The sequence below is a fragment of the Arachis ipaensis genome, chromosome B05, assembly GCF_000816755.2.
Source record: "Arachis ipaensis cultivar K30076 chromosome B05, Araip1.1, whole genome shotgun sequence".
Taxonomy (NCBI): domain Eukaryota; kingdom Viridiplantae; phylum Streptophyta; class Magnoliopsida; order Fabales; family Fabaceae; genus Arachis; species Arachis ipaensis.
The window spans coordinates 124,805,822-124,828,873 of record NC_029789.2 but is presented as its reverse complement, the minus strand read 5'-3'; the positions used below and the strand labels follow the sequence as shown (position 1 = coordinate 124,828,873).

General features: G+C 36.3%; 4 protein-coding genes and 1 long non-coding RNA gene across 7 annotated transcripts; 3 read left to right on the top strand and 2 right to left on the bottom strand.

The window, feature by feature from the left end:
• On the top strand, positions 1,804 to 3,456 carry LOC107644026 (protein ROOT PRIMORDIUM DEFECTIVE 1). Its single transcript, XM_016347795.2, has one exon. The coding sequence runs from the start codon at positions 1,950 to 1,952 to the stop codon at positions 3,213 to 3,215; it is 1,266 nt and encodes a 421-aa protein (XP_016203281.1). The 5' UTR covers positions 1,804 to 1,949; the 3' UTR covers positions 3,216 to 3,456.
• On the top strand, positions 4,462 to 9,241 carry LOC107644025 (serine/threonine-protein kinase HT1). 2 transcript variants are annotated; one of them, XM_021124413.1, is made up of 6 exons: positions 4,462 to 5,146; positions 6,625 to 6,746; positions 7,473 to 7,669; positions 7,763 to 7,937; positions 8,260 to 8,394; positions 8,701 to 8,823. In XM_021124413.1, the coding sequence occupies exons 1-6, from the start codon at positions 4,843 to 4,845 to the stop codon at positions 8,713 to 8,715; spliced, it is 948 nt and encodes a 315-aa protein (XP_020980072.1). In that variant the 5' UTR covers positions 4,462 to 4,842; the 3' UTR covers positions 8,716 to 8,823. The 2 variants fall into 2 exon arrangements, with proteins under 2 accessions (XP_020980072.1, XP_016203280.1); XM_016347794.2 differs by having other exon boundaries at positions 4,465 to 5,146; positions 8,724 to 9,241.
• Positions 12,980 to 14,466, bottom strand: LOC107641034 (leukocyte receptor cluster member 1 homolog). The gene is made up of 2 exons (XM_016344542.2): positions 14,234 to 14,466; positions 12,980 to 14,101 (listed from the first exon to the last, which is right to left on the bottom strand). Exon 2 carries the CDS (start codon positions 13,779 to 13,781, stop codon positions 13,002 to 13,004), a length of 780 nt encoding a protein of 259 aa, XP_016200028.1. The 5' UTR covers positions 13,782 to 14,101; positions 14,234 to 14,466; the 3' UTR covers positions 12,980 to 13,001.
• LOC110272314 lies at positions 15,557 to 17,539 on the top strand. Of its 2 annotated transcripts, XR_002363520.1 has the most exons (3): positions 15,557 to 16,062; positions 16,197 to 16,311; positions 16,645 to 17,539. It is a non-coding gene; the product is annotated as an uncharacterized LOC110272314 (long non-coding RNA). The 2 variants fall into 2 exon arrangements; XR_002363519.1 differs by having other exon boundaries at positions 16,197 to 17,539.
• On the bottom strand, positions 17,462 to 22,388 carry LOC107644021 (peptidyl-prolyl cis-trans isomerase CYP38, chloroplastic). Its single transcript, XM_016347793.2, has 7 exons — positions 22,059 to 22,388; positions 21,016 to 21,306; positions 20,699 to 20,898; positions 19,670 to 19,905; positions 18,926 to 19,068; positions 18,159 to 18,230; positions 17,462 to 18,073 (listed from the first exon to the last, which is right to left on the bottom strand). The coding sequence occupies exons 1-7, from the start codon at positions 22,251 to 22,253 to the stop codon at positions 17,846 to 17,848; spliced, it is 1,365 nt and encodes a 454-aa protein (XP_016203279.1). The 5' UTR covers positions 22,254 to 22,388; the 3' UTR covers positions 17,462 to 17,845.

Below are 23,052 nucleotides of genomic sequence, written 5' to 3'. Positions count from 1 at the left end.
TTATATTAAAGAGAAAATTAAAAAATAAAAAAAATTATTTATATAACAATTTTTAACATTTTACAAATATTTTACCCAAACAAAGTCCTTGCTCTCTCCACGTCCGCATAGTAATATGGTCAAAGAGAGCGTTAAACTAACGTATGAGTCTGATACCAAACCAAAATGAATTTGATTATGTGAAGTGTTGGAAGTTGGAACCATTGTTCTAAAAATCGGACCGAATTGACCGATTTAACCGATTTAATTGTGAATCGAAAGTAAACGGTTCGGTTTATTCCTAAACCGTTTTTCTACGTCGAAGCGACCGGTTTTTGGCCGGTTGAATCGGATAGAAAACCGACCGGTTTAAAAGAAACGGCGTCGTTTTTGCCAAATTTGCTTACTTTCACTCTTGGTTCTGAAGCTCCTTCGTTTCTTTCTCCCTTTCTCCCTCCCTTTCTTTCATTCACAGAAACTCAGCCAAAAAACCCTAGCACTGTAAGCCTACACCACCGCCGCCGCAAGGAGTGGCATACTGCCGCCGTCCGTCCGTATCTAGCTTCCCTCGTGCTCCAAGTCTTCAACCCCCGTTCGCTGTCACCGATCGCAGCTGCTTCCTCGAGCTCGGCGTCCGTCGTCTTTGTCTGCTCAGCCGCGCTTCCGCCGCCGTTGGTTGCCGTTAACGTTCGCGTCTTCGTTCAGCCGTCGTCTTCGTTCGCGTTCTTCGCCGTTCAAGTTTGCTCGGGGTTCACCGTTCGCGTTCACTCGCCGTTCACCGTTTGGGTTCGCGTTCGTCTGGAAGCCACGTTGCCCTGCTTCAAACTCTGCGACCAACCCGCGCGCTCCACCTAGCCGTCGAACTGCTCTCTTTTGTCGCCGCCGTGAGTTCCCTAAACCCACCACCAGACAATACACTCACACAACACCAATACTCTGCTTCAAACTCTGCAACTTATTTCTATTACAATAAGTAACTATTTGATTTGGCAGTGGTTTGGATTTTTTTCATAGACTGAATTAAAGTATACAATAGTTATGTTCTCTTCTCTATCACATTGATACTAAGCTTTGAATTCTCTTATTTAGTTTCAAGTTTACCGCACTCAACATGTTTGATGAAATGCTTTAACCATATTTCGGGTTGGTTTTTATCATTTCTAGCTTTTAGAAACTTAGTAAGTTGATTGCATGTGAAATTAGAATAATTGGATCTTAGTAATTAGGAAATTTTAGCTGCACAAATAGCATCTTTGTAGAAAATATATTAGCATCATGATTCCACTTGCATTAATGTTCTTCAGGTAAATTTTAACTGTTAGTGTGAACTTGTTAATTTGCTAATTGTTCTTGTGTTGTTGTTCTGTTGTTCTTCTGTTATTTTTATTTTATTTTTTTTTGTTGTTGTGATTTTTGTTTGTTGTATGTTCTATATACTATAATATAATGCTCTTAAGTCTTACCTGTGATGTATTTTGTAATATGATGGCCAAATATTTTTAGTTAAGGCAAATAGTGCATGATCTTCTTCTGGTATTTTCTAAATTTATATGATTTCCTGATATTTGATGACTTATACGTAAATCTCTTTGTTTGGGTGATTGTATGAAACAATAGAGGTACAAATGTTGTTGGTGTTTTTGAATGTTGCAGGAATGTGCTTTATTGTCTTCTTTGTTATTGTAACCAATGTTGACAAGTTAGAAATATTATCAACCATCAATGGATAATAGGTCTTGGCATCATGTTAGTTTTGGTGAATGGCTAATTTAGATGCTTTTTTTGCTTAAGCTTTAGATTCACGATTTCATTAATTTTTTGAATACTTATTTCTGTCGTTGTAGTTGGTTGGCTCAATACCAAGCTTCCTTAGAAAGATATTACCAATCAAAAGTTTGAAACCAAGACTTCCCTTTTTCTCCTGGTTCATTTACTGGCAAGTACTCCTGCTGCTAATAAGCTTTCAATCAATGTTCTTTGTCTTTAACAAACCTGCAGTCAAAACAATCAAAAAGTTGCTTGGGCGCTTTGGAGAATCAATTATCTCCTTTGATGGCAAGGTTTCTGTTAATAGTTTTTTACATATCCAGAGGTATAGTTATGTCAATGTGTACATGAAATGGAAGAATGATTCATACTATGACTCGATTGAGGACATTCACCAGTCCATTCTGCTCAAGCCAATAATTGCCCTAAAAAACTGCATTGCTCGGAATCCCAATGAGTGCATCCCTATCTCCGATGTGTCGAAGAGGGGATTACAATTGGATGTGCCCATGAAGGTTGCCAGATTTATGAGACAGTATCCATCCATCTTTGAGGAGTTTACAGGTCCTCAATACAATCTTCCTTGGTTCAGGTTGACACCAGAAGCAGCCGAGATTGACAAGGATGAGAAGAGAGTATACAAAGATTGCAGGGAGGATTTGCAATCCAGGTTGAAGAAGATGATATTGATGACCAGAGAGAACGTTCTTCCTTTAAAGATAATTCAAGGGATGCAGTGGTATTTGGGCTTGCCTGATGACTTTTTGCAGTATCCAGAACGAAATCTTGATGACTCTTTCAAGTTTGTGGAGATGGAAGGTGGATTGAAGGCATTGGCTGTTGAAAGAAGAGAAAAGATTTTCTCTGTAATGGAAGAGAATGCGATGAAAAAAGGTTTGATCTTTGGGGGAACAATGGAGGCCATTGAATTTCCCTTATTCCCATCAAAAGGTTTGAGGTTGAGGACAAAGATTCAGAATTGGCTAGATGAGTTTCAAAAGCTTCCTTATATTTCACCTTATGATGATTTCTCAAACTTGGATCCAAACAGTGACATAGCTGAGAAACGACTTATTGGGGTTCTTCATGAATTGCTTTCGCTTTTTGTTGAACATTCTGCAGAGAGGAAGAAGCTCTTTTGCCTCAAAAAGTATTTTGGGTTGCCACAGAAAATGCACAGAGCATTTGAGCGGCATCCTCATATGTTTTATCTATCTTTTAGGAACAACACTTGTTCAGTTATTCTTAAGGAAGCCTATAGTTTCGATAGATCAGCTTTTCAGAAGCATCCTTTGTTGGGTGTTAGGAAGAAGTATATCAAGTTGATGAAGAAATCACAAGTGATTTTAAAGAACAGGAGGGTGAATAATCGATTTTCTAAGAGTAGTTCAAAACAGGATTTAGATTCAGATAATGTTGATAAAGAGGAGCATGAGATTGCAGCATGCTCTGCGGAACAGGTTGTATGAAAATTTAAAAATTTATTATGGGAAAAAGAAAAACAGATCAAACGCCACACTGTTCTTCACTGAATGAGAATGAAATGGCCTATTAGCTATTTCAATATGGATTGGTGGCAGATTTAGTTGTATTATTATTGTCCTAAGATATTTTCAGTTCCGTATCTATTTATTAGAAAAAATATTATCACTCATGTGATTAGTGTTAAGTGACAATCTGATTAACTATATTTGATTCTTTAGCATTGTACTTTGGGATCTCAAATGTTTTACACAGCATCTCAGTTATTGGTGAGCAAAACCCAATTTGCAGTCCAAGTTACTTTGTCATCACCTTATAATATTAATGAAGAAAATAAACCTTGAATATTAGTAGGTTTTTTTTTAATTAAAATGAAAATTTCAACAGCAAATGAAATATAAAATATTCACGAGTCTGGGTTAGGTTTTTGGCCCGGGTCCGGAACGGCCGGTTTGACGTTCTCCTCCGGTTTTTAGAGAAACGGTTTTGGGGGCAAATAGGACTGTGTTTGCTTCCGGTTCAAGGTTAAACCGGTTGAACCAGTTGATTCGGTCCGATTTTCAGAACATTGGTTGGAATACTCTCAGGGGCAGTTTGTCCAAGTCACTAATCATATACTCATATGATTACAGTTTATGTATTTATTTATTTGTTTGTTTGTTTTTGAGCCTTTAACTGTTTGCATGATCACCCATTGATGAAGCCAAAGCTTCTTTGAAAGAGATGGTATTGTGCAAAAAAGGTACAATGACCGTGAATCCCATAAATGTCACTTTTAATTAAAAAATGGAAACTAAAAAGAAAATAGGAATAGAACCACAAAACAATACCCTAAAAAGGGAAGAGCCACATACACAGAAAAGAGAGATGTTTGGTTTCAATAAATTAAAAACAAGAGATAGCAAGTGGAGGCGAGATAGGTGGAAAAAACCCAGCATATTTTTAAAGTAAATTTAATTTTTTTAAAGAATTTTTTCAGTAGATGATAGTAAATTTTAGTTGAATCTTGGATATGCATATAAATTTTAGAATAATATCTCAAATTAATTTTTAAAAGAACTTTATTCAAATACTTTAATTTTTTGTAAATTTTTTACATCATATTTTTAAATAATTCACATTAAATATTAATAATTAATTAATCACTAGAAATAATAAATTCTCACTGTGCTATAATATTTTTGTAAATTCTTATATATATGTAAAAGAAGAGAGAAAGAGAGAGCAAAGTGGGTCAGAAAACACACGTCGTGTTCAGGCAAAATCCATGTGCCCACATGGATGATTGAGAGAGAGAGAGAGAGACTGTGGTACATGTCTTTGTACACAACACACAGCCCCCATTATTTATATTTATGACCTCAACATCAGCACAACAACAAAGAAGCCAAAGAAAGAGAAGCAGCAGTGGCAGCAAGCACCATTACAACACAACATTCACAAACACACATATATAGACCCAACAAGGAAACACTGCTCAAAAACTGAACTTGATGCCAAAGTTTGTAACTTTTCATTTTTCCTAAGCAACTTTACCATTAAAAACGGTAACGGGTGTGTTGTGATTCTTGCTTTTGTGAGCACTAGTGAAGAGAAGAACTGATAGAGAGAGAGATGAAGAAGAATGAGAGTGGTGGTTATGTAAGAGCGGATCAGATAGATCTGAAGAGCTTGGATGAGCAACTACAAAGGCACCTGAGCAGAGCATGGACGATGGAAAAGAACAAAGAAAAGCAGCAGCAAGAAGATGATGCTGCCATGGCTGCTGCTGCTGCTGCTGCTGAAGGAGCAAGGTCATCATCAAGAACAAGGCAAGAATGGGAGATTGACCCTTCCAAGCTCCTAATCAAGTCTGTCATTGCTCGTGGAACTTTTGGCACTGTTCATCGTGGTGTTTATGATGGCCAAGATGTTGCAGGTAAAAAAAAAAGAAAGCAGTGTCTTTCTTAGGCCGTGTTTGGCAAGTGTCTCAAGAGTCATGACAGTAAATGCAAAAACAATGGTATAATATAGGCAGAAAAAGTTTGTGTTTTTGTTTATGTCTTCATTGTCTGCAGTTTTTATATGAACAGAAAATCAGGCTAATTTTGTTAAGAGAGAGATTTTGCTAATTTTTTTAATATCGGTATCCTCATTAAAAAACAGTTTCGTGTTTCTCATTATTGCTGTGTTTCTGTTCTAAGACAACTGCACAGGAGAATCTGAAGTTGTAATGTTTGTTCTCATAGTTAACTGTTTCAAGGTAGAATCATGCACAGCTTAGTTCATTACCCTTTTCTGCGTGTTTGTTTTTTTTTTTGGGAGTGGCAATTTCGGTATTTGACTTGGAGAAACCTGATGTTTTTTTCAGCTGACAATGTTGCATGTGTTGTTCTAATGTCATCAACCTTCCCTCTCCCTTTTAATGAAAATGTTTTAGTAGGTTGATGAGTTGCTAAGCTCTTCTTTCATGTAAAATGCCAAGATTCCTTACACATGTTTTAAAAACAAAAAGAAAAAAAAAGGGGGAAATGTACTAATACCTTTCATCAAATTTATGCAGTTTCTAGCTCTAAATTTTATATGAAGTTTTGTTGAACATGATGTTTCAGTTCAAAGTGTGACACCTATGTTACTTAGCCAACAGATCCATTGATTTTAAGCTTTTCTGGTTCCTCAAACTTTTTTCTTTATACTTATTATTTCATCAGTTTGTAACTTAATAAAAGTGTTGGACATGAGTCCATATTTCGTTTCTTTTTTTATTTCCCTGAGTTCGTTTTTTAACGAGCAATGGAACTTTGTAGATCTAGATTTACTGAATCCGTGATTCACAAGATTGTGTATCTTTTACTTCTTTTTTTATTATTATTTTTGTTATCTAGAATTCACAAGATCCAGTTGACTTGGTAGTTATGTGCATGAACTTTAATATTCTTCTTATCTTTTTTTAAAACTTTCATGTGTTCTTTCTTGTTTGTTTCTGATATGCACCTAATTTTACTACTTTGAGTCAATGTAAGGCTGAGAACAAAAGTAATAATAATAATAACAATAATAATAATAATAATAATAACTGAAACTTGTGGATGGTAATGGCCGGTTATTATGCTGCCACATAATAAATTTCTCTGATTAGAATAATAAGAATAATACATTTTTTTCTCCTTGGAGTTAGCTACAAGTACTCTTCAAGTTAAAGTCATCATTAATGTTAGTGCCCTTGTTTTAGTTTTTCAAATGTTATATTTTAATATGGTGAATATTTTATCCTTAATGATTCATGTGTGCTGAACTCAACCCTGTAACTTTCATCTGAATTTGAATAAAGAAAAATTCAAAGTAAGTAGTGAAGACAGTTCTCCAACTGATGTAATAACGAGCAATTTATCCATAATTTTCATTTTGTTTTGTCAGTTAAGCTTCTTGATTGGGGGGAAGAGGGCCATCGTTCCGAAGCGGAAATAGCTTCTTTGAGGGCAGCTTTTACACAAGAAGTTGCTGTTTGGCATAAGCTTGACCATCCTAATGTGACCAAGGTAATGTTTAGGTCCTCAATCCTCGTTATGTTCTTTTATGTAAACCGATTCCCGGTTGCTTCCCATTATAGGTTTCTAAAACCATGCCATTTTCTACTATGAATCAAATGAGATAAGAGAGATCAAACAAAGAAACATAACTAAATGGGAAAGATAGTTGATGCATAATGGCATAAGAATTGGATGTTCTAGGAGACGAATATCATCTTAAACTCGGACTATTTGCTCTCGCCATGAATGTATGTGATATCAAAACGATTTTGGATCACATTTTTGCTTAATGAGTTTCATTAATGCTTTTTTTTTTTTCTGTTGCTTTTTCTATTATTTTGGGGGTTGGGAGCGGGATTGGCCAGTAGTTGGGTGGGCGAGGACAACATTATGATCCAAACTGTGGAAAAATACACAGGGCTAAAGAGTGATCCAATCTATGGTACATTAAGTTTTTGCCATAGTTAGAGATACAGAATAAAATTTTCTGTACTTGTATATTCTTCTTCATGGACATTGTTGTTAGTGTAATTACTCATGCATTTTTGATCCCTTAATTGCTTACATCATTTGATTACATCCTACTTAGCATTGTATTGTATTATGGAAGTTAATTGTGTAAAGTGCTTAAGGCCGGAGGAAATTGCTGTCATTGGTTTTTCCTTCTAGAATAGATTTCAAATAAAAAGCATGGGATTTCTCTTACTTATTCCTCATGTCACATCCATTTTGCAGTTCATTGGGGCGACAATGGGAACATCAGATCTACAGATACAAACAGAGAATGGTCACATAGGCATGCCGAGCAACCTCTGTTGTGTTGTGGTTGAGTATTGTCCCGGAGGTGCGCTGAAGTCTTATCTCATTAAAAATCGGCGAAGGAAGTTGGCTTTTAAAGTGGTTGTCCAACTGGCACTTGACCTTGCAAGAGGGTTTAATCCCTATGCCTAATCTTTGTTATAATATTAGACTGTTTTATAAACTTTCTTTCTGAGCTGGCAACTTTTTTTCATTTTACTTTTTAGGTTGAGTTATCTCCACATGAAGAAGATTGTTCACCGAGATGTTAAAACGGAAAATATGCTTCTGGACAAGACGCGAACCTTGAAGATAGCTGATTTTGGTGTAGCTCGCATCGAGGCTTCCAATCCTCATGACATGACTGGTGAAACCGGAACTCTTGGTTATATGGCTCCTGAGGTATATACTTAAAAACGTTTCCCACGTGTGTTAAAGGTGCATTTGAAGTATCTGATAGTTGAAAATTGTTAGATGATTTGATATGTTACTAAATTGTCATTTAACATTTCTCAACTATGAACTTCACATTAAAACAACTATATGTGATTCTAACTTTGAAGCTACCAAGAATTATATCATTAAAAAATGTGTATATTCAACTTGGAGTTTAGATACATGATCCTCAGCAAATATATCCTGCTATATTTCTAGAATCAATTAACATGTATCATAATTGGTTCATGTTGAGCTTAAACATATCTGAAGAAACTCTATTGTGCAGGTTCTAAATGGTAATCCATACAATAGAAAGTGCGACGTGTACAGTTTCGGTATATGCTTATGGGAGATCTACTGCTGTGACATGCCATATCCTGACCTTAGTTTCTCGGAAGTAACATCGGCCGTCGTACGACAGGTATATCGAGCATACTAAGTGTGGGCTTTTTTACCAATGTGCCACTTTTTTCCGAAACTTATTACTAAAATGTCATTCTCTTGAAACTAATTACTCAGATGTTACTCTTTCTATATTTACTATAAACAACCATGAAATGAAATATCAAATCAGTTGTCACTGGTAAAAGGGTAATAATTAGTTACAAAAAAGTCACATTTTGATAACAAATTTCGAAAAATGTGACACATGGGTAAAAATTCAACTAAGTGTCTCTACTGCACAAATTTGGTGTTTCCCCTTTTGTTCCCAATTGACCATGCGTAGTGGTGGACTCTATAAAACTGCAGAACCTGAGGCCGGAGATTCCGCGTTGTTGTCCAAGCTCTCTGGCAAATGTGATGAAGAGGTGCTGGGATGCCAATCCCGATAAGCGGCCGGAGATGGACGAAGTGGTGTCGATGCTGGAAGCTATTGACACCTCGAAAGGCGGAGGTATGATCCCTCTTGATCAACCTCAGGGTTGTTTATGTTTCCGGAGGTATCGAGGACCTTGAACAAGATTTTTCATACTATCAAGGAATCTAATCGATTGCAAGAAAGGGAAGCTATACAAAATCAGTTTGTAATTTGATTTTCATTCAAAGGATAGGAGAAGAAGAAGAAGAAGAGAGTGAAGAAGAGTGTGAAAGGCATAGGTAAATGAAGAAGAGCTCTAATATATACTTTTTGTAAAGCTAATTTGTGCTCTCCTCATTGCATCCATTTTTATGATATATTTTCTATGTAAGTTCCTCTCATACACTCTTGGAAGTAGTAGCACTCCAACACCAATATCAAGGATGGTTGGTTCAGTTCATGATTTTTCTTTTGCTTGCAAAGTGATTTTCGTTTAGTTTTCTTATGTTTTTCTCATGAACAAATGAGTGTGACATGTGATAATGGTAATTAAATTAGTATTAAATAATAGAAAATAGAACAGTTTATACATAGCCAAATGCTTAAAGGGAATATATACAATTACTTTTATAAACTTATTGTTAGCAAGATAAGGACGTGAGTATTTTTATTATTAAAAATTTATCAAATACGTTAAAAAAATATTTTTTTATTAAATTTTTTTATTTTATTAAGTTAATGACACCCAAATAAATATAATAAATATGATAATACAAAGAGAAATTCTTTAGTATGGATCACATGAAACATCCATACATATGAATTTGTCGTGGCAGTTAGTATGTTGCGACGTGTAACTTTCTTCTTCTGTAGTACATGGAGAATTGCACACCTAAAAGAGTGGCAGTGCTGGTGGTGATTGTAGCAAATGGTTAGCAGACGCATAACTTTCTTCTTTTGTGGTACATGAAGAATTGCACACCTAAAAGAGTGGCAGTGCTGGTGGTGGTTGTAGCAAATGGTTAGCAGAGTGTGTCAACTGTATATATTAGACAGATCAATGTGTGTGTGATTGTGGTTTTTTGAAAAGTAGGCTTGGGTTTCTTTAGGGTTTTTTGGTTTTTTGGTTTTTTAAGATAATATGGAGTAAATACCCATAGTAGTCCTGAGATGCACGTAATTACTCATAGTAATCTCTAAGATTCTGATTTTCCTATTGTAGTCCTCCAGATAGAGTTCCGAGCACTCAAACTAGTCCCTGACTATATTTCAGGTGATGACTCATCACTGGAGCGCTGAGGTGGCATCGGATTGCCACGTGGGACGTGTCCAAAACGAGGTCGTTTTGGGTTTGGCGCCCTTGAAAGCCAAAAACGATGCCGTATAGTTGTTACTTATTATGAAAAACAGTTTTCTCTCCCAACACAAACACTTCGTCTCTTCTTCTTCCACCCTCTGACTTCTTCTTCATCTCCCCATCAATGGCGTAGCCGTAGGGTTGTATTTGCTGGGTTTACGAAAATTTGAGAGAAGAAGTCATCTGGTCAGAAGTTGTTATCGATCTTCCCTTCCCTTCCTTCACCACAAACACGAGGTTCTGACGTTGTGATCAGACTCAAGGTAACCTTCTTTTTTTTTTTTACTTTGCATTTTGAATACATTGTTGGTTGATGATAGCATTGGTCAGTGTAGTTGAGGTTTTGGAGTTTTGGTGTCATTGTAGTGTCTAGGGTTTGAATCTTGGTTGGGGTTTGTGGGGTTGCTGTAATACCCGAATGAAACAGGGAAGAAACAGGGAGATGTATGGAGGTTTGGAAAAATATGTTTTCTTGTGGTGATTATTTTTCCTTTTTAATGCATGAGTAGGCTTTCAAATTCTCCCTATATATTGTAAAAATTTTAAATTTCTTGCAGATGGAGGAGAAGTTGGACATCATGTTTCATCATTGGGGTGACTTCAAAAAAAATGCAGAAGGGATTATAACATATTCTCCGGACAACAAGGCCTGTTTAGGTGATCTAGACACTGATACTCTAGATGTCTTCTACATACGGAACTAACATAAGGAGCTTGGGTACAATGACATAAAACAGTGCTGGTGACATGTTCCTGGAAAAGGTTTGGAGAATGGGTTGAGAAATGTAAACAGTGACAAAGAGATAAGAGAGATGGTGAATTGTGCTAGGACAAATGAGGGATTGATTGATATATATTTCGAGCATACAGTGTCAGTGCCGGAGGTGTTAGAGGGAGATAACACAGTTGTGTACTTGGATGATCATGGTGGAAAGGGATGTAATGCAGGTACAGATACTGATGTGAGTCCCCCACTTACACAGACTCATGCACTCATAGTTGCTCCTCCTATCCCTAAGGTTGCACCCAATACTTCTTGCAAATCCAGTCCCAAAAAAAACAAAACATCTCCACGGCAATCACAACCATCACACTCCAAAACTGCTAATCCTTCCAAGACAACCAAACCTCTCAAGAAGACCAACTCCCCAAAAGCCACCAAGCCCACCAAGCCCACCAAGCTCACCAAGCCCACCAAAATCAGCCAGCCCACGAAACCCAATCAGAACACCAAATCAGATAAGAGCAACAAGCAGAAACTGTCCAAGAGACCAAGTATTTCCAGGAGACCCTGTACACGGTCTGCTGCTAGAGGATTTACTAGCAAAGTGTTTAACAATGAAGTTCCCTTTGATGTATCTTCTGACTCCTCTGACAGTGAAGAGGATAGCATGTTTAAGTCAGGTCCGGATGAGGGTAGTTCCTCTGATTCTGAGGCTACAGGGAATGATCCTAAAACTGGGAGTAGGATTAGGAGAAACATGACACATGCAGCGGTGGGTAAGAGAAATATTAGTCCACTAGGTAAAGGGAAGGAGAAGATATTACATGAAGACGATGATTTGGTGGAGGAGGTGAGCGACGCTGAGGTTGACCTTGGGTTTGTGGGTTGTGTTCATGAAGGGGTAGAAGATGGACTAGACCCAGGTGTTGATTCAGATGGCACCAAGTCTTGGCACTCGGAGGAGATGAAGACGCCTCCAAACTCAGAAGATGAGCTGGAGGAAGGAAATGAATCTAAAGAGGCAAGTTTGCTGTTTAGGGAGGGTGCAAGATTTGGAGAGCTGCACCTTGAGGTAGGCATGAAGTTTGAAACTAAATGGGAATTTAGAGAAGCTGTGAGAGAATATACAATCCAAGAGGGTAAAAGCATAAAGATAGTGAAAAATGATAACATAAGGTGCCAGCTAGATGGGGAACGAACAGAGCTTCCACCTGCAGTGCTACCTCCACCCATCATCGACATGAGTAGCAGCCCCGGATGAGAGTGCATGAATAGGAAGAAGTGTATGGAAGAAGAAGAAGAAGAGGTGAACAAGACGAAGAGGAGAGGTGTATGAGAATTTGGGGATTTAGGGTTACATATACTAGGAGGGACCAATCTGGGTAAAAATTGGAACTTAGCCAGCTCAGCTAGCCGTTGGCAGCCCTCCAGCGTGGCAATCCTAGGCCACGTCAGCGCTCCGGTGATGAGTCATCACTTGAAATATGGCCAGGGACTAGTTTGAGTGCTCGGAGCTCTATCTGGAGGATTACAATAGAAAAATCGAGATCTTAGGGATTACTATGAGTAATTGCGTGAATCTCAGGGACTACTATAGGTATTTACTCGAAAAAGGAATTGGAGTTGAAGGAAAAAAAATAAACGTTATGAGAATCTTTATTTTTTATTCTAAATAAATGTATATTATAATTAATCATATAAAGTTGAATGGTTTTTTATTCTGATCTTTGAGTGTGAGTGATATTTTTCAGGGTGTTAAAGAACATTTAATGATATAATTAAGTTTTAAGAAATCTTTCATGACTTAATTGTAAGGTGTGTAAGTGTTGATGCATTTTATTTTATTTTATTTTTTTTGTCTGCTTTAGACCGATATGATTTTTTTTTACTTTTTTTTAGTTTATATAAAATGTTTTAAACTTTATAATTGTTTTGTGTAAGTATTATAATGTTTTAAACTTTATAATTATTTTTTTAATTTTTGGTTAACGAGTACATATTAATTAATGTTTATCATTGTTAGTGGGTCGGTGAATAAAATGGAAGAGTAAGGAAAAAAATAGTAACAAAATTGGAGTTAAACCCCAAAGTGATCTCTGAGATTCACAAAATGCACCGATTTAGTCCCTGACTTCCCAATTGCACTAATTACATTCTCCAGATTGTAAAAAATGCATCAATGTGGTCCCTCTCAAATTTTTCATTCATATTGCTTGCCGGCAGGAGTGACGTGGCGAATGATTGCCACGCTGGAGGATGAGAAACGTCGTCGTATTGGCAATCATTCTTCTCCCGCTCTTTCTCGTGCTTCTCCCTCTTCAACCTCTCTTCCCTCAACTCCTTCAAAGTCTTCCTCCCATTCTTCTTCTTGTTCTCATTCTTCACTTCCCCATCACTATCATCCCCACCGCCTTTCTCATCGGTGCCATTACGAATCTCAAGATGCCAAGGCATCTTCACACCCTTCCCTGCTACCCCATACCCTAACCTATACTTCTCATCCTCGGGACCCACCACCACCCCCGAGGACTTCCCTTCTTCTTTCTTCATCCTCTTCTCCTTCTTCCACCCTTCCCTTTCCCCTAACAACTCCTTCCTCTTCTCGGTTTCTCGTATAGGATCGAAAATCTTAATCCCCTTGAACAAGTTAATGTGTCTGTTGTCACCTGAATTCTTCAATTCTGGTTGTTCTTCTTCTTCCTTCCCCTTCTCTTCCTCTGCCTTGGCCTTAATGAGAGGATCCAAACCCCTGGCGGTGTGGAGGCGCTCGAGGCGGAGCTCGGCGCCGCCCTTTCTGACCTCGTCGCACTTGATCTGCTCGTCTCTGGCAGCTTGCTCCTCGTCGCGGCGGACCTTTTCCCTGTTCTCGTAGTTGTAGATGTTCCACCGCTTCTGCGGGAGAATGTTGAGGCCGCCATGGCCTCCCATTTTCGGTAGCTTAACGATTTAGTTTGCTGAGGTTGGAGATTATTGGCTATGAAATTCATAATATCGATGAACTATGAGCTTGATGATAGGCCTCTTTCGATTTTCCCAGCGAGAGATACGATATTGATAACAAATTTGCAATACTTTGTTGTGAATTTAGTTTGGAACACGTTGTGTGTCCGCGGGTGTAATTGGAAATTCTGAAAATCCTAAGACAATACTGTAAGGGGCTAAATAGTGATAGTACAAAGTAACCTATGCCAAATCAATATGATCCTTCTTCTTTGTCTTCAATTTGTGTCGCCTCTCCATGTGGCTTCCTGCAACCAAGGAGATGGAAGGTGAAAAAAATTCAATGCCGGAAGAACAAGAACAAAAAAAATTAAGAAATTAATTAAGCAAATTAACAAACGAATACAACGCAGCAAGAACACAGCAAAGAGAGGACTCACCTACTAGAATTTCGGCGAGAACGGCGAGAAGCAAAGCAACACAGAAAGACCGCGAGAAGCACCGTAATAGGCAAGAACTACGAGCATCACGGCGAGGAGGGTAAGAAGTTGCTCGGCCAACATGGACAGAAGGGGATGACAACTTTAGAGTTGGGGATGATGGCTTGGGTCTCCAGCGTGGCAATCATTCGCCACGTCACTCCCGCCGGCAAGAAATATAAACAGAAAATTCAAGAGGGACCACGTTGATGCAGTTTTTGGAATTTGGAGGACGTAATTAGTGCAATTGAGAAGTCAGGGATTAAATCGGTGCATTTTGTGAATTTCAGGGACCAATTTGGAGTTTAACTCAACAAAATTGGCCTTTTAACTTTCGTTGATATCTTCTGTTTATTGGTCTTTATTATGACTACTTATGGTTGGTTTCTTTATTCGTTCAATCACTATTTATTAGACAGTACAAAAAAATTTTACTGTCTAGAAAACACAACTCAAAATCCATAGGTATAGATGTTTCATGTGATCTATATTAGAGACTTTTCCTAACACAAAAGAAGGGCAATGCAAAGTATTTTGGAATATGTAAAGTCCGAGAAAAGGCTCTATTCAAAGGATGTAATGTACTCGACCTAATATGATAATTATAGTTTGAATTTGTGGTCTTAAGGTTATACAGAAATAACTATTGTTTAAAGATTTTTTAGTATTCATATTTTTCTATGCATTACATTCATAATTACATATTTATTACGTCCAATATTATTAAATTATTCTGACAATAATTAAGAATTACAAAATAAGATAATTTAATTACTACAAAAAATTATCAGAATAGCGACCGATTTTAGAGACTGAAAAATTTGGTCGCTAATAGCGATTCATTTAGCGACCAATATAAGATTTCTAGGACCAAAAAAATGTTGGTCACTAAATCGGTCACTAAGTTTCATTCAGCGGTCGATTTTAGCGACTAACGAAAATGGTCACTAATAGCAATCGATTTGGCGATCGATAATATTTTTCTTTGATCAAAATGGAGTTGGTCGCTATTTTTAATTTAGCGACCGATTTAACAACCAACAAAGAAATAGACTAAAATTAGTTGGTCACTAATTCGAACGCTAAGCTAAGTTGGTGATCGATTTTAGTGACCAATTATAAAATACTATTTTAAAGATGTTGATCGCTAAATTGGTCGCTATTTCTAAATTTAGCGACTAATTTGATGACAGAAATACGAAAATAGTGTTATAAGCTAATCACTTGCTAAATCCATCTCTAGTTTAAATAAAAGGGAAGGTACTCGGTTAATCTAACCCTATCCTAGTCGGGAGTGGATCCTCTCTAGTGAGAAAAAAACTGGATGGTATCCAGTGTTCAATCTAACCATTCATTGTTCTCTCTCACTTATTTATTTCTGGTCCCATTCAATCAAAGGTGATAGATAACATTGTATTCTATCAATTGTTAAAAAAACTGGAGATGATCCTTTTCCATCCTAGCCACCCTATCCTCAGATTCCTCACACTTCTCACTAACCCTAATGTGACCACCGTTGGAAGCACAACACCCTCTCCATTTGGGCCGTCGTTGCCGTAGCCGTCGTCGTCTGTTGTCTAAAGCCTTCAACCTTTTTTGTCATTGGCTCACTGTTTCTCACTTTCTTTGTCGCTGGCTCACCGTCTCTCACCTTCTTCTTGCTGTGAAACTCTTACGATTTCTCTCACCTCGATCTCACTCTAAAGATCTCTCTCACCTTGATCTCGATCTCACTCTCCGCTGCTGCTTCTAACTCACATTGCCTTTCCTTATTGCTCTGCCCCAAGAAGGTATTCTCTTCTCCCTGTCGATTTGAGTTTTGCTATGTTTCATCTGTTTTTTGTATGTAATTAATGTTTCTATTTTTTACTGATTTTGAAATTAAACTTCGAATAAAAGAACAAGCATATAATTGTTGTTGCAGAACTTTGTTTCTTGTTGTTGCATATAATCTGAGGAAGGACTTAGTGTAGCATGGAGAATATGAGTGCTTGCTGAATACTATGGAAGCGTGTGTCATTGATATCTAGTCTCAGTTGGTAAGAAGTTAAGAGATTAGGAGTTCACTACTAGCCACTTAATATTGATTATTAATTAACTAATTAATTAATTGGATGTTTCTTTAGTTGAGGATAAAGATTGAAGAGTATTATGGTTTGTTGAAAAAGAATGTTGTTAATGTATAACTACAAATTTCCTTCGTTATTGTTTGCATAATCACCTAATTTTGGTTATACTTATTTTAGTATTCTTTTATTGTAGTTGTATGGATTTGTTTGTTGCCATTGTATTTATCAATGGTAATTATATTGAAGCTTAATATGAAAAATTACTTAACCAATTTATTTTCCTCTGAGAGCATGGTTTTGCAGCACACATGAATATTGCTCTCATACCATTGGACTGCTTTATAGTCCACCTCCTTTGCTGTAAAATAATATATCATGATCACAAGACTTCTCATTCAAATTTGAGGTACGTCAATTTCTCCATTTAAATCTTGATTTTAAATTGGTCTACAAAAAGCCTTTTGGTCTTCTAAGAATAATTTTAAGGTAACAAAATATATTACCTTTTTCATGACACGATTTATGTATTTGATTTTGTTTTTTGTTAGAATATTTGAAAAATTATTTAGAACATTTATAAAAAATAAAAAATCAATCTCAGGATATTTTTCAAGCTTATTTTTAAAGTTTTTGCTATTCACTTAAAAGTCTTTAAAAAAATTCACTCAACATGACATTATCAAATTTAAAAGATTTAATACTTCTTTTTTTGTAAGTATACTTACAAAAAACTGCATTTTCCAGGTTTTTTTTTTTGAATATTTTCTTGTATTTAGTGCATTTTTTCAATTTAGAGTAATTTGAGAGAGCTAAATATGAATTTTTTTTTCTACATTATTTTGTCAAAAATTGAATTTTTTTTCATGGTCAAAATAAATGGTTGCATTCCAACCTTCCTGTTCTTCCACAGGTTCTGACACTACCCTTACATTTTGATAATAGCCATCAGAGTTCAACTTAGGTGAACTTTGAATGGTTCAGTTATCACTTGGTAGTGACTAATGAGTATAGTTCATCCCATCCTTATTCAAGTTTAAATTATAAGATAAAATAACAACGACCTCCCTGAAGTTAAATTAAATTACAATAGTAGCCCTTGATTTGCCATGTGTAAGTGTCATAATAAAGATTTCAATGTCATTTTATAAATACATGGATACTGAATATCAGAAGATAGCTCATAAGTTCCCCTAAATTTGAAATACAAAATAAATATATCACATCTTAATCATACGAATAGCTCTGGTACATGGATGCAAGAAATTGTATGGCCTATAATTTCCTCATAGAACAATCATTGTTTTTGATTTTTTGAAGAATTGGTTGAAACAAAGCTACAATGGTTTCTGAGAGAACAATGAGAACAAACTTGGGAGTGAAACTATGCAAATGTTACATCCTGGTTTTCCCTAATAGCCTTGAGAAAGCTAAGTTCCAATAAACACTCATGTGAAGTATTTAATTTAATAATAGCAAAAAGCACATAAATTAAATTAAAAGACTCTTAGCCAGCAATCTTGTAGCTTGGATTAACCAAATTATCAAGGCCAGACACTACCTGCATTGATTCTATGACATCACCAACCTTGAGGTCCGCCAAGAAATCCTCGTTTTCTGTTACATAGCCGAAGACAGCATATCGGCCGTCTAATATATTGGCGTTGCTAGGAGTTAACTCGCTTTCTTTCAGTAGCCAAAATATCTGGCTAGATCCCGAGTTGTTCTCGAATTCCTGCTCAACAACACGAAAGGAGTGAATAAAAGTGAAAAGGATTGGAATACTTAAAGATTAGTAATGTTGAAGAATAGATTCTTACATCTCTTGCCATTGCCATTGTTCCAAATGCATTAAATGGAAGCTTTGTTTGAGCCTTGTATAGACCAAGCTCCTGCGCAAACCGGATCATTATCAACAACAAAATATCAAGTTTTCAGCTGTGAGGTTTTAACAAGATAGTTCCATTTAAAGCAAGTATTGTTTAAGCCTCGATGGTTTCATATTCTTGTACTGCTTTGCTCAATTTGGGTGGGACTTTTCAACTTTGAGACGATATGTGAAAGGTTTGAAATGGTTTCACAAAGGGTAATAATTTGAGAGAAAAAAATGGGGATGCACTTCGGCATGTTATAATTTATCTACACGTAGTAATAAATAAAGGGTTTAGCTAATGTGTCCTAAGGATACATGTTAAGATTATTAGTAGAAATTTTTAAACTTTTTACTTTAATAAATGCATAACAAATGCATTGAAAACTTAACCTTTGTCTATTTTCCATAAAAGCTTTCTCAATCGATAACCTTAACATGTACCCTTAGCTAAACCCATAAATAAGTTAGCTACAAAGGAGCAGATAATTAATGAGTGTGATGTGATAATAGCAAATATTTAAGATTATCTTATCACTTAAAAAAATCAGAACATTATATTTTAATCCAATGACCCAAATTCATCTATCCCACTCTCACAATTAGCCACTACTGGACTCGCAAACACTTACATCATTGATCATTCCTGGCCTGGCTTCTTAACACAATAATAAACAAGCATATAAAAAGCACTAACATTAATAAGTTTTAGCTTACCTCTAGAGTTGCTCCATAAAATGGTTCCTTTTCCCCATTCACCATAATTTCTAAAGGTATTGTCCTGGTTTTCTCTGTGCTTGGATCAATAAAACCCTCAGCAGGGCCTTCAGGATCACCAGTTTGGACAACGAATCCATCGGCTGCAGCAAAGGGGGGGAAAAATGAAAAAATTCAATAGCGTGTCTAGGTGAATGGAAGATGTAGCAACTAGCAAGACAGAAATGCTCAATTTGAACATCTTACAGATTCAAGTGACAATACAATATCCATGCAAGTTCAATAGAAATGAAGTGCTGTCAATAACATTTCTTAATTGGTAATAGTGTTAATTTACATAGAAGTTTCTTTTTATGCTTGGGTTTTCAATATTCTAAAACAAAGACCAAAAAGATTTAACATATTCTTACTAAATCACATTCAATTAGAAGGGAATAGTATATGTACATGATACATGTTTAGGATGGCATTTTCGTCATTTTAGAGACAAGGGGAAGAATGGTAATCTTGTCATGTTCAAGAATCTGAATACTAGAAGAATTATACTATGCCGGTATTGGACTTCAAGGAGATCAAGAATTCGTCTTGAAAACACTGTTGGGCTTCTTGCTCCAAGACCAGCGTAGTATAATTCTTCTAGTATTCAGATTCATGAACATGACAAAATTACCATTCTGCCCTTTGTCTCTAAAATGACGAAAATGCACTCCTGAACACGTATCAATACAATAACAGATTTATTACCTCTCTGGATTTCCATGCCGTCGTAGAAGTGCCTTTCTACCAAATCGACAAAATTTCCAGCAGTTACGGGGGCATTATAACCGTCAAGAACTATATGGAAAACACATTCCTCAAGATTTGGATTGTCCTTGATCTTGACCTTCATATCCACTGCTGCTCTCCCCTTCAACAATGGCATATTTCGGTATTCCTCGGGAACTTCATATGGGAATCCATTGACCATGTCTTCTTCAACACTGCAGAAACGCAATGCCCCCTCAGCTGCAGTCAATGAAAGGTTATATATGAGAAAAAAATCTTTCTCAAGGAGATTAACTTTCCAAGTCTGCCTCAACTTCCAATTTTTTACAGAGGATACAGGCCACTAAACTAGTTACATATCTGACTGCAGCCATGCCATTCACTTAGCAACTTGATGAACTCGGAGTCGAGGCCAGCCAGTGTACTAATTGGACTGAGATTACATTCTCCCAGCCAATAGTAAATCAAAAGCAAGTTTTCATCACCCAAATCAGCCCCGATGGATCATCCTATAACTCATAGGATATGTTGTTGTCTGTGTCTAAATAAAAGAAATGTATCAATATACAGGTTGCAAATTTTGTTTGCAATTAAGGTCACACACCCTTTTTACATGAAATTCCTCGAGTCCTAGACCGAGAACTCTTTCTAGCAGTTCCTATGTTGGCCCACTGGTTGGACCTAAGGCTCAGCTCATTTACAGGGTCAGGCTTTGGTCCGGGCTTAGTAACTTGCCCCATGGACTTAAGCTAAAACTAGATACTAAATAATATAATTGAAGCAACCAACCCTTGATAGAGACCTCTTTTGGAAAGTTAGTTACTATGAATCTATGACCAGAATAGGGAACAAGGAGTGCTTTATGTTGTCATATCATCTATATAAAATTTTGAAATCCTAAATTCTCAGAGTTTCAGATTCTTAATAATGGACAGATAGAGCGAAAACTGATGCTGAAAAGCATCTTGTGGTGAAAACAATTAGTGATACAACTGTGAAGATACTCACCCGCCAACGTAATTAAGTAGCTCCTTCTGTTTCGGTGCAACAGCATCTCGATTCCTATCCTGTATTATCAGTTCAAGCTCATCCATACCAGCTTCCAGCTTATTAAGCAATTCGATTCCGTGTTCTTTCTTTGATTCTGCTAGCCCTGTTACAATTAGGGTCTTCCCTTGCTTGAGAGCTCGAGATGCCTGCCTCACATTCTACATTTCAAGTAATGTGACTCAATTTCTACCCTTAAAGGTAAAAGAAACCAAAAGTTCAAAATCTGAATTAGCACTACATTAAAGATCAAGAGAATAAAAAAAATTATGTCTTACTCTTTCAACAGAATCAAGTGCTTTGACTCCAGCAACCTTAAGACTATCTGTAATATCTTCAAGTGGTTTTTGTACCTCTCTGATTGCCTTATTGTCAATGGGAAGAGCATATCTCAATAATGCCCCGGGATCCTTGATTGGTGGTCCAGATATCAACACAGCCAGATCAGGCAACACAGGGCTAGTTGTGTGAGCATTGGCAGGCAACCCCAGTGCAGGAACTCCGGTCATCAACCCAACTGCAAGTGCTATAGAAATCGCACACTGCTTTAAGGAAAACGAATTCCCTTTCTGTAATAAAATGTAACAAGATAAGCATTATGCCCCTAATCATACATCACAACTATAATCATGCTTTCCATTTTTGGTCCTATTTATGTCTTAATGTCTTAAAAATATCTCAGTCTTACCTTTTCGGCATTCAAATTATAAAAGGACAAACTAATATGAAGGTCAGGTTGTAATTGTAATGTTAATGGTTGTGTTCATTATTTATTTGAATGTGATCATATTGAACCGTTTTGAAGACTGTAAGGATGAAATAGAACAAATGAAACTGCTAGAACAAGGTCGAAATTCATTATAATACTTGAAGGACATAAATGAAAAGCACATAAAATGTTTCTATTGAAAATTACAAAAATGAGCAAACTAGTAATGCATATTATTCCCAACTATTTACTATGTAAGTATGTAATAGTACTACAGGACTGGATACTGAAGCAAATCAACTAATCAAGGTTCATACTCATAAGGACACAAATAAGTCAATTATTAGTACACTTAGTTGCTTTGAAATATTTGAGTTCATTTGGGCAATTGCAAGGCCCTTTCAATCAAATTTGGTTTCCAAGTTCAAAATTCCAAACTTCTACTTGCACGTTTTGAATAGATGATATACTACACTATATTGATGTGCACATAATAATGAGAACTTCTTAGTCAGAAACATCAATTACGAACAAGATTAAGCTCAGAATCTCAAACAAAATGTTAGTGGGGTGTCATATTTTCACTAAAGCTTGGGTTTTTAAGAGACTTACATCTTTACTCTGAAGTTCAGAATAATGGGGTGGTGGTTGGTAAGAGCAACGAGCAGCACTGAAACCTCGGAATCCTCGAGCATTGGTAAGAGAAAGAGGGTAGGTGAGACGTTTGGAGTGTGCATTATTGGAGATGAAGAATTTGGATGTGGTGGCTGCAGAAGCATAGTAGTGGCAAGGAATGGTGGCTGCCATTGAAGTGATTGGAGAGAAATCAAAGGAAAAATCTCGTGAAAGAGAGAGTAGAAGTGGATGGGAGATAAGGTGTTTGGTTTTGGGAGCGAAGTTTTGAGGTGTTTGTGTGTTGTGTGAAAATGTGACATGATTGGAGAACATCATCATCCGTCCATCCGTCTTGATGCTTCGGATAAGATAACATTAAAATGAAGATGGTCCCACAGAAAGTGCACACGTCGTAAGGAATAAGGATTAAGGATGGAATATTATGGGGTTTAATTACTCTGGTGGTCCCTATAGTTTCGCAAAATTTTCAATTAGGTCCCTATACTTTTTTTTTCTTTTAATTGATTCCTTGCACCAAAATTATTTTTTCAATTGGGTCCCTACATTTTTTTTTCTTTTATTTAGGTCCCTGTACCAATTCTTTTTTTTTTTAGTTGGATCCTTATAAAATTAAGCTAATTACTACTAAGAGGGACTTAATTGAAAAAAAAATTTGGTGCAGGGACCCAATTAAAAAGAAAAAAAGTATAGGGACCTAATTAAAAATTTTACAAAACTATAAGGATCAACAGAATAATTAAACAAAAAATATGAAAAGAAAAACTATAACTAAACAATGAAAATACTAAATAACGTGAATAATGAATATATTTGATGTTTATTTTATTAAGTATATGAATAATTATTCTAATATTAAAATTTAGATAAATAATTTAAAAATATAGTATATTTTTATTTTATTAATAATTATTTATGTTGTAGCCCAATAAAAAATAATTCCCAATATAATTCATTAATTACTAAAAAATTT

Bases quoted from the DNA above. Each gene is read 5' to 3' on its own strand.
- LOC107644026 (XM_016347795.2), top strand. From the start codon at position 1,950: ATGTTCTTTGTCTTTAACAAACCTGCAGTCAAAACAATCAAAAAGTTG.
- LOC107644025 (XM_016347794.2), top strand. From the start codon at position 4,843: ATGAAGAAGAATGAGAGTGGTGGTTATGTAAGAGCGGATCAGATAGAT. The intron at 7,670-7,762 runs GTTTAATCCCTA...TTTACTTTTTAG, and splicing joins GCACTTGACCTTGCAAGAGG to GTTGAGTTATCTCCACATGA. The intron at 8,395-8,723 runs GTATATCGAGCA...ATAAAACTGCAG, and splicing joins CATCGGCCGTCGTACGACAG to AACCTGAGGCCGGAGATTCC.
- LOC107641034 (XM_016344542.2), bottom strand. From the start codon at position 13,781: ATGGGAGGCCATGGCGGCCTCAACATTCTCCCGCAGAAGCGGTGGAAC.
- LOC107644021 (XM_016347793.2), bottom strand. From the start codon at position 22,253: ATGGCAGCCACCATTCCTTGCCACTACTATGCTTCTGCAGCCACCACA. The intron at 19,069-19,669 runs GTAATAAATCTG...CCTTTGCTGCAG, and splicing joins CGGCATGGAAATCCAGAGAG to CCGATGGATTCGTTGTCCAA. The intron at 18,231-18,925 runs GTAAGCTAAAAC...CGGTTTGCGCAG, and splicing joins TTTATGGAGCAACTCTAGAG to GAGCTTGGTCTATACAAGGC.